The 11,995-nt window shown below is 57.3% G+C and overlaps 1 protein-coding gene across 1 annotated transcript; it reads left to right on the top strand.

The window, feature by feature from the left end:
- The first annotated feature begins 467 nt into the window (after positions 1-467).
- Positions 468-9,740, top strand: LOC102874357 (myosin regulatory light chain 2-like). Its single transcript, XM_006894720.1, has 11 exons — positions 468-542; positions 1,396-1,493; positions 1,636-1,705; positions 2,475-2,556; positions 2,937-3,068; positions 3,166-3,305; positions 6,229-6,304; positions 6,498-6,602; positions 7,260-7,338; positions 7,420-7,468; positions 9,625-9,740. The coding sequence occupies exons 1-11, from the start codon at positions 468-470 to the stop codon at positions 9,721-9,723; spliced, it is 1,005 nt and encodes a 334-aa protein (XP_006894782.1). The 3' UTR covers positions 9,724-9,740.
- Positions 9,741-11,995: the final 2,255 nt, after the last annotated feature.

Raw genomic sequence — 11,995 nt, 5'->3', positions numbered from 1 at the left:
GAGCACAAGACTCCCTTTTCTTTTTTGTGAAACACCTCTGTTATGAATGTTGTGTGTTGAGAGGCTCGTGGCTGGTTCTGGTCCACCGGGAACCACCAGCAGCTGCCATCAAATGGGTTCCAGCTCTGAGGGACCCCAGCACGTCAGCTGACCTGTGTTCCACAGGGTTTCAGTGACAGGTTTGTTTCTAAAATAAATCGCAGGCCTTTCCTCTGAGCCCCTTTGGGGGACTTGAACAAACAACCTTTTCATTAGCAGCAGAGTGTATAATGGGCACAACATACGTAAAGGTCCAGCTACCCAGCCATCTTACTGGTCCGGTCTCTGGAGAAACCTGACAATAGTCAAGCCCACTGCCACCACGTTGATGCCCACTCACAAGACCCTCGTAGCACTGGGTGATAAGCACTGGACTGCTAACCGTAACATTGGTGGTTCGAATCCACTAGCCCCTTCTCAAGAGGACAATGAGGCCGTCTGTTTCTGCAGAGACCGACAGCCTTGGGAGTCCCGCAGAGCGGCTCTCTGGCCTACAGGCTGTGGTGAGCAGTGCCTCTGGACGCTGGGGAGTCGGTCTGACTTCCAGAAACCCCATGTACAACACAGCAGCCCGTTGTCATGGTCACTGACTGGGTTCCAGCCCACCTGCCCGAGGGCATTCCTCCTCTTTGCTGACTATCCCTTTGCCAAGCGTGAAGTCGTTCCAGTGACTGACCCCAGCTCATAACAATGTGTTTAAAACAAAACAAGAAACCAGTCCAGGGCTATGGATTCTGGTCCGTGGTGACCCTCCAGCTTCTGAGGGTCAGAGGCTGTACGTCGTGACGAAAGGAGACTGCTCATCTTCCTCCCCAGAATGCCTGACGGATGTTGGATTTGAACCACTCATCTTTCGATTAGCAGTCCAGCACTCACTGAACTATGTGTCCAGGGATAACTCCTACAGCACAGACTCCAACCCATCACTACAGAGTCGGAACTGACACACAGCTCACCCTCCAGCGGGTTTCCAGAGGCCTGAAATCACGTGCGAGGAGAATGCCTGTCTTTCTTCCGAGACACAGATGATGGATTCGAACCTCCGGCCTTTGAATACCCACTGGGCCACCAGAGCTCCCTGTGAAGGAAAGTAAAGCCAGGGTGGAAGCGCGGTGGGCAGGGAGTGAGAGGCCACTTTATGTGCAGAGGGACAAGAAGGTGGTATTTGAGCAGAGACGTAGAGGCCAGGAGGGGGCTCTGCAGGAGTCAGCTGGAGGTGTTCCCAGCCGTGGGCGCTGCCCATGCAGAGGCCCTGGGGTCGTCCCTGGGCTTGAGCAGGCCCATGGACACAGGCATCCTCCTCCACTGCCGTCTGGTGTCTGGAAACTGACAGGCACACGTGTGGCTCTGCCCCAGCGCTGGCTGCACCAAGCCTGCCGCACGTCTCGGGGACCCGCCGGCCGCCTCTTTAACCTTGAGTGCCTGTGTGGGTCTCACGTGTCCCCCAGCGACAAGTGAGCCGCCGTTATTTCAGAAGAATGGCATGGGGTGGGGGCGGGGGCCCTAGGTGGAGTCGGCCTCACCTATTACTGCCAAAAGTGGTCATGGGGTTATTTTTAACCCCCAGCGGAAGTATTTATTGTTCCCGGGCTGCAGAGCCCCGCAGCTGGGGAATTCTTTCAGGGAAGAGGCCTGGGTCCACTCTGTCACTGTCCTCGCTGTCATGGTAAGTAGTAAGGAGTCCATGGGAGTGGTGCTGGGCTCCCCACATGCCCACTACAGGCAGGGCATGGGAAGGGGACAGAGAAAGGGCCCGGGGGAGGGGGAGACCCTCCTAGAAAAGTGCAGGAAGCTGTGGGCACCCAGGGAACCCCAGTTAGTGGCCCACAGACAGCCGCAGCCCCAGGGACTCCAGCAGCAAGCTAATGAGCGAGCTGGCTTGCTTCCTGCAGACCTGCGAGGTTCAGCACTCCCGGGGTGACAGGTGGGGCTGAGCCTTCCAGGATCCCATTGTGGGTCTCTGTCCTCCTTCCAGCAGCTGGCAAGGACCACCCTTTGTGCTCACCTTTCGAACGTGCAGATTTGAACCTCTCCCTTCCCTGTGGTGGTGTGTGTGCCCCCTTCCACCAGCAGGCAAAGCCCTCAGTTCAGAATCCACATGAGAAGGCAGTTGGGGGCCCCAACTCAGATTGTTGTTGCTGGGGGCCATCAAGTCAGCATCGACTTACAGGACCCCACGTCCACCAGAATGAACCCCTGGCTGTCCCCCCGCACCCTGCCCACCTCACCATCTCTGCTGACCATGAGCACGTTGTGCCCGCTGGGCCAGTCCACCTCACTGGGGGTCTTCCTCTCTGCACATATACTCTCCTTCATGAAGCACCAAGTCCTTCCCCCAGGACTGGTCCTTCCCGACGTGTCCAGGGTCCGTGAGACCACGCCTGAGCATCCTTGAGCACCCTAGGCGCATGCTGGCTGCCCCTCCTCTTCCTCAGGCGACCGTGGTAGAGTTCGTGTCCTTCACTGCCGCCAAGGTAGCCCTCTGGAATCGGCCTCTTCAAGGCTGTGTGTCCTCAAGTTAGGGACTCAGCCTCTCTGAGCCTCAGCTGCTACTGCTGAAAACAAAGGAGGAGCGCCAGCTTCTACGTGACGGGGCAGGTGTGGGGGTCAGACAAAGTGACCTCTGTACAGAGCTCAGAACACTGCGGCTCATGCTTTAGGAGCCATTATGACAGAGAGGCAGGGGATGGAGACGCCCCTCGTTGTTCCCTGCACAGCGTGTGGGGTGCAGAGGAGGTTCCCTGCGTTTGGATCAAAGCAGTGACAGAGCAGGGCTTGGACTTTGAACTCCCTGGAAGGTGTCCTTTCACCCCGCATCTACACGGCCCGGCCCAGGGAGCCCTGAATCAGTGCTCCTTGGATGCGTTACTGAGCTCTTCTTGCCTTTGTGTACAAAGCTCAGGAGAAGGCTGCTGGCCGGGCCGGGCCGACCCACTGTGTGACCTCTGTGCCGGAGGAGACACGGTCTCAGGCCACCACTTCCTCACTGGAAGAGGAGCCCCGGCTGGACCCACAGGCCTTTCAGACCCGTGGGCCAGGGGCTCTGTGGACGTTGTCCCGGGTCCCTTCTCCCTCCAGCGCCCTGGCTCGGGGTGTGAGGGCAGAAACTGCAGCCCCATTGCACAGATGTGCGGCCGAGGCCCTGCCCCATCTCACTTCCCTTCACTCTCCCCCAGTCTCCCAAGAAGGCCAAGAAGCGCGCGGAGGGCGCCAACTCCAACGTGTTCTCCATGTTCGAACAGACCCAGATCCAGGAGTTTAAGGAGGTGCGTGGCTTTGTTGGGACCTTCCCGGGTGAGAATCCCCCCGGGGAGCAGACCCCCAAAGGCAGCCCCCGGCGTACCCAGCTAGTGCTGTGCCCCGTATGGCTTTCAGTACCTAGAATTATCTGGAAGTGGGTCACCAGGCCTGCCTTCCTGTGTGCCTCTGTGTGGATTCAAACTCCCACCTTTCTGGTTAGCAGCCATGCATATTAACAGTCGCTAGACTGCTTCCATCAGCCCCGAAGGAGAGATCTGCCACCCTCATCAGTCGCTCTACAATGCTGCGTAGTATTTTTTAATGCTTTGCCAATACGTGAAAAGAGTCACTTGACTTTTGAAATGTCTGTGTTCACTGGGCCTGAACCCTGTTTGAAGTCCTCGTCCAGATGGGACTGTCTTACTGAGAAAACCTAAAAACTAGATTCAGCTGATGACCACCAGTTAGGACGTACCCATTTCCATCGATTCCGACTAACATTTCCGCTCTAGGACAATCATAGCATTTGCACGACTGCAGATCTTCCTACACGCGGACTGCCACTTCTTTCTCCAGCAGAGCAGCTGGTGGGTTTGAACTGCCAACTTTTTGGTTAACAGCCTGATGCATTCATTGTCCAGCAACCTTAAAGGTTCACGTGGAGTATCACTCCACACTCCCACCTGGCCCTTCAGGGGTGAATGTGCTCAAGCTGTTTTAGAAGGAGGGAGCTCTAGGGGCGAGGCTGCACCTCTCAAACCCTGGCATCCGAATCCACCAGTGGCTTCCTGGGCCAGAGGTGCTGAGTGTCCTTCTGTGTGACGTAGTGTCAGCAACTTGGCGGTTGATCCTCAGTGCACACGGGCGGTGTGGAGCTGACTCAGAGGCAGGGGTGGGAGCCCTCCGCTAGAGTTCCCAGCCTCCAGAGCCGCCTCCTCAGTGGCCCTGCGGTGATGCCCTGCTGAGCGGCCCTCGGACCACCACCCTGGGAGGAACAGCCTGGTGTGAGCGTTACAAGGATCTCCGCAGGCTCGCTGCTCCATGCAGGGACGGCAGAAACCTAGAGACACACTGGGGGCTTCCAGATGACACAGGAACACTGGGGCTTCTGTCCCCATCAACGTTCAGATCACAGGAATGTCACGTCCCATGAGCCCTGGGGCAGAGAGGCATTCCTAGGGGGAAATGTCACATCTGAACCTGAAATAGCCACTATGCAGAGAAAGCCCTTCTCCCTAGCCTGCTCCACCCCCTGGGGGCATCCACTCCTGGAGACTGGGCAGGGGGATGCACGTACTTTCAGGGGCCACCTGCCAAAAAAAACCCCAAAAGTATGAGATGAGAATGCATTTGGCAAGTGCGTGGACATCAAGTTCTTAGGGTCCCCATTGGAGCACAGAGCCCAGTGAGGGGAGCTGCTGGCCCCACTTCTCAAGGAGCCCTGGCTTGGGAGTTGGGCAAGGGGAGAGGAGACCCCAGGCTTTGCCTCTCCCTATTAACAACAGGCTTTGTGATGTTGTAAGAGAGCTCTGGTGGGGGCGCCTGTAGCAGGTTATGCTGATACCTCAGAGGCCAGCCGTCTACAGCAGTTCAGGTCCACCAGCGGCTCGCGGAAGGAAGAGCTGTCACCTCACCTTGCTGTCCACGCTGAGCTGGCATGGGCTCAAGGCAGTGAACATGAGCGAGTTCTGTTGATGGGCACCCCGGTCCATTCTGGCTCCCCGTGAGCTGCACCCCTCATGGGAATGTTGACAGTCCTCTCCCTCGGACCACCGGGTCGTTCTGAACTGCCGCCCTTCTGGCTACTGTCTGCACCACCAGAGCCACTTGGTAACAGCGGTAAAGCACAGTACTTCACTTACAGTTTCACCCTGGTTTTGGCACAGCAGCTGGCTTTGGCATTGCCACAGCTTTGCAACCAACCACAATCTACTGCAGATACCCCACAACTGTCAGCACTCACGCCATCACGCGCGGTGGTTTCCGACTGCGTTACTCACTGTGCTTCCAGCCCCAAGGCAGACACCCACTTTGTGGTTCTGGATTTCCTCACTCTGGACCTTCCGTGTAGGCGGACGCGTGCAATCCAGGACCCACTGTGTCCAGCTGCTCTTACTCTATGCTGTCATCAGGGTTCATCCGTGGTGTGTGGATGGCAAAACATCGTTCCTGGGTTAGGCTGAGTTCTCGTCCATTGATGGGCTGATTCCCATCAGTGATAGGTACCCGGGGGTTCTGGTTTGGACGGTTGGCCGTAATGCCGCTGTGGACATTCACAGACAGGTTTCTGTGCATACCCGTGGTCTGCCTGCTGACAACATGCCCAAGTATGAGAGACAGCCCTCACCGTCCTCTCTCCTCCAAGTCTCCCTTTGCCATCCTGGGTGAGTCCGTCTCCTTGGCAACGCCACAGTTCAAAGGCATCAGTCCTCCTTTTGTCTTCCTTATTCACTGTCCAAATTGCAGAAGCGGAGGGAGCGGCTGAAAGCACCATGGCTTGGGTCAGATGCACCTTCATCTTTTTTAAAAACTGACCTCATTGCTCATTAGCACTTTGGAGCGGTCCCTGACAGGATGTTTTCCCAACACGTCTTTTCAGTGCTTGGTGACACTATTAGCCAAGCACTCAACTACTAGCAGAAAGGTTGGTGGTTCGAATCCCTTCCGAGGCACCTCAGAAGCCATGCCCTGCTTCGGAACGGTCCCACCTTGAAATCCACACAGAGCAGTTCTTCTGAGTGCAGTGGGGTTGGCACGCGTCTGCATCAGCGCAGTGGCAGGAGTGGGCTCGGGGGGGCTGCCGTGCTGTGTAGAAATGGGGTGAGGCTCTGGGCTGTTTCCTCACTGATGGACTGTCCTGCGGGCTCTCGCTCTCCCCGGGCCTCGGTCTAACCCCCACATCTCCCTGCCAACTCATCCCAGTTGACCAGTCACCATGTCGTCCCACAGGCCTTCACCATCATGGACCAGAACAGGGATGGCTTCATCGACAAGAATGACCTGAGGGACACCTTCGCCGCTCTGGGTGCGTCCCCTCCACAGGCTTATCCCACGTCCCCACGAGGGACAGGCGAGGTGGGCGGGGGACCATCTGACAAGCTCAAGGCCTCGTAGCTTTCCATGGCCACAGCTCAGCTAACACTGGGCTCAACTGTCCCCTATACAGGGGTCCCCCAGCCACCTCTCCCCCCATCTGAAGTACATGTGTCCTGCTTTAGGGCGTGTGAACGTGAAGAATGAAGAAATTGATGAAATGATCAAGGAGGCCCCTGGGCCAATCAACTTCACAGTCTTCCTGACCATGTTTGGGGAGAAACTGAAGGGTAAGCGTCTGTGTGTTTCTGTGTGTCCATCTTTGCCGTAAGCCGAAGCACCTGAACAGATGGTGGTTGGATGAGGATCTTCTGAGGAAACAAAAGGCCCAGTTGGGAAATCGTGGTTAAGAGCAGCCTCGGCGGGTAGACTCCAGCTGCCCTGGGTCTGACCCGATGAGCGGGCGGGCTCTCCCCACGTTTACAGCCCGTGAGGTGGAGTCTTTGGATGAGAGGGGAGCCTTGGTGGCACAGTGGTTAAGAACGTGGCTTCTAACTGAAAGGTTGGCAGTTTGAGGCTGCCCATCACTGCAGAGGATTACGATGAGGCTTGTCACGGCCTCAGAACAACTGTGGCATCGCTGGGAGTCAGAATCCACGGACCAGGGGATTTTGTCTCTTGGGCAAAGAAACGAAAGGTCAGAGGTCACACAGCTAGCAAGTACCAGAGCCTCCTGCGTGGATCTAAACGCACCTTTGAACTCGAGTGCAGCCAGAAACCACTTTTCTCCACCTTCCCCCTCCCTCCAGGGACTAGCTGCCCCTCTCAGAATCCTGGGGCTCCGTGCTCCACCTCCTCAGACCCTCGACTTTGGGGGTTCAAGCTCTGGCTCTGGGGTGCCGGATCCCCAGCACCACGGCACATCTGAGTCCTGTCTTCCATTCCAGGGGCGGACCCCGAGGAGACCATCCTCAACGCGTTCAAGGTGTTTGACCCAGAAGGCAAAGGGGTGCTGAAGGCTGACTAGTGAGTGGGGGTCTGCGGGGAGGGCGGGCACTGCTCCCCCACCCATGCCTGCTGCCAGCACCCGCTCTCCTGTCTCTGCAGCATCCAGGAGATGCTGACCACCCAGGCGGAGAGGTTTTCCAAGGAGGAGGTAAGGGCCCTGCGCACACCGTGTCGGCAGCCGCTTGCTGCCCTTTCCCTCCTGTCATCCCTTCCACCACCTGCGAGGCCAGGACAGGCAGGTGCAGGGCAGTGATGCAAACCTTGGAGCCCAGGTCCAAGCCCGAGGAGCCCCAGTGGGAAGTGGAGAAGCTGCTAACCAGGCTGGTGGTGGGAACCACAGTCTCTCGGGGGAAGGGTGTCAGTCTGCTTCCAGAAAGTTCCAGCCTTTGAAACACTGGGGAGCAGCTCCATCCTCCCCTTTATGGTCACCTGAGGTGGCGCCAGCATTTCTTCTTTTCTGAAATTTCAACCTCAAGTCCATGTCAGGCCAGGGACAGCCTCCCCACAATCCCTGAGGATCTCGGGAGACCCAGCAAAAGCACCAGTCTCCTGTCCGAGGGAGGGTGCGTGGGGGCCCTGGGTTCAAGAGAGGGCGCGTGTGGGGGCCCGGTGTCCAAGGAAGGTGCGTGGGGGCCTCAGTGTCCGAGGAGGGGCACACGCAGGGCCACTGTGCACTGTCCCGCCTGGAAGCACAGTGGTATCAGTGGCTGCCCAGCGCGTGGCAGGGAAGCGCCTTGTTAGCCGGGAAGCCTCATGGTGATGTGGGCAGCCCGTTGGGTTGCCAACCAAAAGGGCCAACAGTCCAAGTCCACCAGCAGCTCCTTGGGCAAGAAATAGGCAGTCTCCTCCCAAAAAGATGTACAACCTCAACCCAGGCGGGTCACGGTTAGTCAGAACTGGCTTCTTGGCAGTAGGTATAGCTGACAGACGTTTTCTGGCCAGCGGCTGCAATCCATCTAGGAGAAAGGGTACTTGTCAGTCACCAGACATGCCATATAAGCAAACAGCTTTGCCACCACCGTCCTTTAATCTTAAAACCGCTACCCCGCCTCCCCTCGGTGAGATGGGCAGGCAGGGACCGCAGCCTGGGCTCAGGTGCCAGAGACGCTGAGGACGGGACAGGACAGGGTTCACGTGGGTCACCGTGAGTTGTACTGGACCCAGCAGCACCTCAGGTCTGTTCCTGTCAGCTCCCACATCTTACTAAAAATGTCATCCTTTTCAACAAAACGAAGCCGCCTGAGCTCAGCGAGCTGCGTCCAGCACTCAGCAGTGGTGTGAGGCCGGGCTCCAGAGCCCAGCGTGCCTCAGTCTCCTCGGCTGTCAGAGGTGCTGAGACGGCCTTCGGTGTGCGGGCTGAGTGCGTGTAAAGCCCAGGGCCCTGGGCTCCGTGGTCACACGCTGGCAGCTCACTGAGAGGTCAGCAGCTGTGACCCACCAGGCACTCCGCAGAAGAAAGGGCAGTGGCTGCGTAAGAACGACGTGGAGCCCCGGGGAGCCCCGGGGTCGAGGGTCACAGAGAACTGGCATTGACTGACAGTGAGGTTTTAGCTGACGCTTTTTAAAGTTTAAATCACTAACATAATAAGGACAATGTGTTAGCACCTCTCAGTATAATAAAAAATTACACATAAAAAGAAACCCAGATGTCTGGTCAGACCTCCTTGAGGGGACCTGCCAGGCCACAAGGCCACCTACCAGGGAGCAGGGACGCCCCTGCAGACAGAGCGTGTGTCCCCATTTAACCACAGTCCCCCACAGCCCTCCTGGCTTACATCACCACCTCCCCCCCTCCCCCTGGGGCCCCCGTGGACACTGGAACTTTTGATCTCTGGCGAGACCACAGGCTGGGGTCCCTGTGCGTACCCACAGGACGTCTGTCTGGAAATAGCAGGGGATACCCTGCTGTGGGAGGAAGGGCACAGGGAGCCCTGGAGTGAGGATGGCCCCAAGATGACCAGGCCTTTAGACCTTTGCACAGGCCAGTGAGTGGCCACAGGCTGCCAGGAAGGAGGTAACCATGAGTGCAACAACTCCAGCCGCTGAGCAGCAGGCCCTGGCGGAGGGTCTGGGTGGCGCACATCGGTGTCCAGAGCGCAGCTGCCTCTGTGCTCCTGCCTGTCCACACGCAGCCTTCCCATCCCACCCAGCTCCCTCCCTCATCCCGTCCAGCCTCCCTGTCCTCCTCATCCTCTGTGCGGCCTCCCTCTCCTCCCTCATCCTCTGTCCTGCCTCCGTCCTCCTCGTCCTCTGTCCAGCCTCCCTGTCCTCCTCGTCCTCCGCACAGCATGTGACTGTTTCCAGATTGACCAGATGTTTGCTGCATTCCCCCCTGACGTGACGGGCAACCTGGACTACAAGAACCTAGTGCACATCATCACCCACGGGGAGGAGAAGGACTGAGGGCTGGCTCCTGACCCTCGCTCAGCCCGGGGGACCCAGGCCCTGGCCCACCACTCACCTGCCCAGCAGCAGCACCACCCCTGCCCAGCCCATTAGCTCTGTCGCTGCCTCCTTATCCACCTCCACCTTCTTTAGAACCCTATGGCTGATACGTGCCATTTGGTCAGACAGAAATCCATCTGGTGCCAAATAAACAAGTTGTGTATTTGCTTTGACATTTCTCTGACCCATAGAAGCATCTGAAGGGAGACCTTTGCTCACTCACGCAGAGGCAACATAAGAGCTGTCAGTGCTCTGTTAACATTGTCATTGGATCTTCATGACTCTTTATATGTTAGAGCCCCTGGCAGCTTCAGGACTGTTTCTTTCAAGGGCTACGTTTTACTGGAATGTTACTTGGATGGCATAGCCCTTCCTTCCAAAGGACTCAACCACGCATAGGGCCACATTTCCTGGATGTTCTTACTCTAAGATGCCATGGGCATCTAGCCCACGGAGATCTTCAGGCTGGCCCCGTGGTAAGTGGAGAGGACCTCCCACATGCATGCAAAGCCTAAGTCTTTTCAAAAGTCATGTTCATCAGTTATAAGAGATCAATTTCTAATTTCAGGTAAAGTAGAAGTTGTCTTTTATGTTTAACCTGGCCAGCTGGGAGAGGAGTGGGCCGTGATTACTGACTGGGGCTTGAGTCTTGGAACTGGGCTGGACATGACCAGTTTGAGTGTCCAGAGTCATCACTGATGCATTCAGTCTATTTTTGGTTGCAAGGAGTCCATTTTAATAAATAAATTGGTTCACACTAATAATCCAGGGGCTTCAGGCAGAGCTGGATCCAGGGGCTCAAACAATGCCAGCAGATGTAGGGCCTCCCCCTGTGCTCTCTCTCCCATTTCTCAACAGCAGCAAAGTGGTTCTGAGCAGTTCCAGCTCCTATCTGTTGTCTGCTCAAAACACCAGTGGAAAAAAATACACGTCTCTTTCTCCAAATTCATTAACATTCCAGGATAGGCCATGGGTGGCGGCTGTGGGGCTGGTGAACCGCCCCGAGCCGTCACTATGGCTTGGCAGGTGCAGTGCTCAGATTGGCAGATCTGGGTCCCATGACTGACCCTCATGCTAGGGTGAATGCTCCTCCCCTCAGCCACCTCATGGTCTCGAAGCAGGAGGGACAGGTCCCAAAGGGAAAGCCAGTGGCAGTGCCGTTGGTAAAGGAGGAAGAGGAATAGGTATCAGGTGCCCAAGCTCCCAGAGTTGCCACCAGGACCAAGCATGGCAGGCTGCCTGGGATCTGGGAGAGGCCACTGAGGTCACCAGGGAAGCAGAGGGCCTGGGGGGGGTGTGTCTTAGGAGTCAGAATTGGAGCCTGCCTTCATCCTGCAGGACATTAACAGCCCCCGCCTCCCTGGGAGCTCGGGTCCAGTTCACAGGGAAGGGCCAGCAATGAGCTGGGGTTTGGGGTGGGGCCAGTGCAAGGGCCCACAATGACCCACATCCCTCAGCCTCCAGTTCCTCAGACACCCCAGACCCAGAGCCTGCCACCCTGGGCTGAGTGGCCAGACCTGAGTAACTGGTCAGGTGCACAATGTATGGGATTCCAAGAGTGACCCCTCCACGCCACTGTGCAGTGGCATGCCCATCCAGGTAGACCTACATGGTCAGGGTACACACAGGTGCCAAGGGATATTATACACACAGTAACACGGACACAGGCCAAGGGACATGCAGATACATGATGGTGCTTACAGACCCCCCCCCCAGGGCACCCATTTGTCTAACAGGCTCATGGCGTCCAGGCCCCACTCCATCCGAGTTTCCTACCCCAGGAGGGACCCAGTTTGTTTGCAAACAGCCCCCCTGGCTGGATAAGAACAGCCCAATGTGGTTCTAAATGGGGTGGGTGAGAGGGAAGGGGCGAGAGATGGAGGGGTCTGCAGAGAAGGGGCAAGTAAGAGGCAGGTCGCTGACCTGTCCTTGACTGACACGCGGAGGGGTGGCCACTTTCGCCTCTGTCCCCTGCTTGTAAGTGCTTGCCACACACCATGTCTCGCTGGGTGAGCCCCCATCCCCACCCCGCGTCCTGGGCATTGGGCATGGCCTGTGTGGGCTAATTTCTGGGGTCTTAGCACCTGCACCCCCTGCAGCACGATCCTCCTGCTTCCTCCCGCCAGTCCCCCAGCCCCCAGCTGCTCCTCAGATCTCCCAGGACAGACAGCGCAGAGGCACCGAGCTGAGGACAAGCATTTACTGTGCCGCGTTCAGCGCTCAGGCCCGG

Source organism: Elephantulus edwardii, unplaced genomic scaffold (genome assembly GCF_000299155.1).
Source record: "Elephantulus edwardii isolate Elephantulus edwardi_28Jun2011 unplaced genomic scaffold, EleEdw1.0 scaffold00148, whole genome shotgun sequence".
NCBI classification, from domain to species: Eukaryota; Metazoa; Chordata; class Mammalia; order Macroscelidea; family Macroscelididae; genus Elephantulus; species Elephantulus edwardii.
Note: the sequence above shows the minus strand (reverse complement) of the source record. Positions and strands in the feature narration are given on the sequence as shown.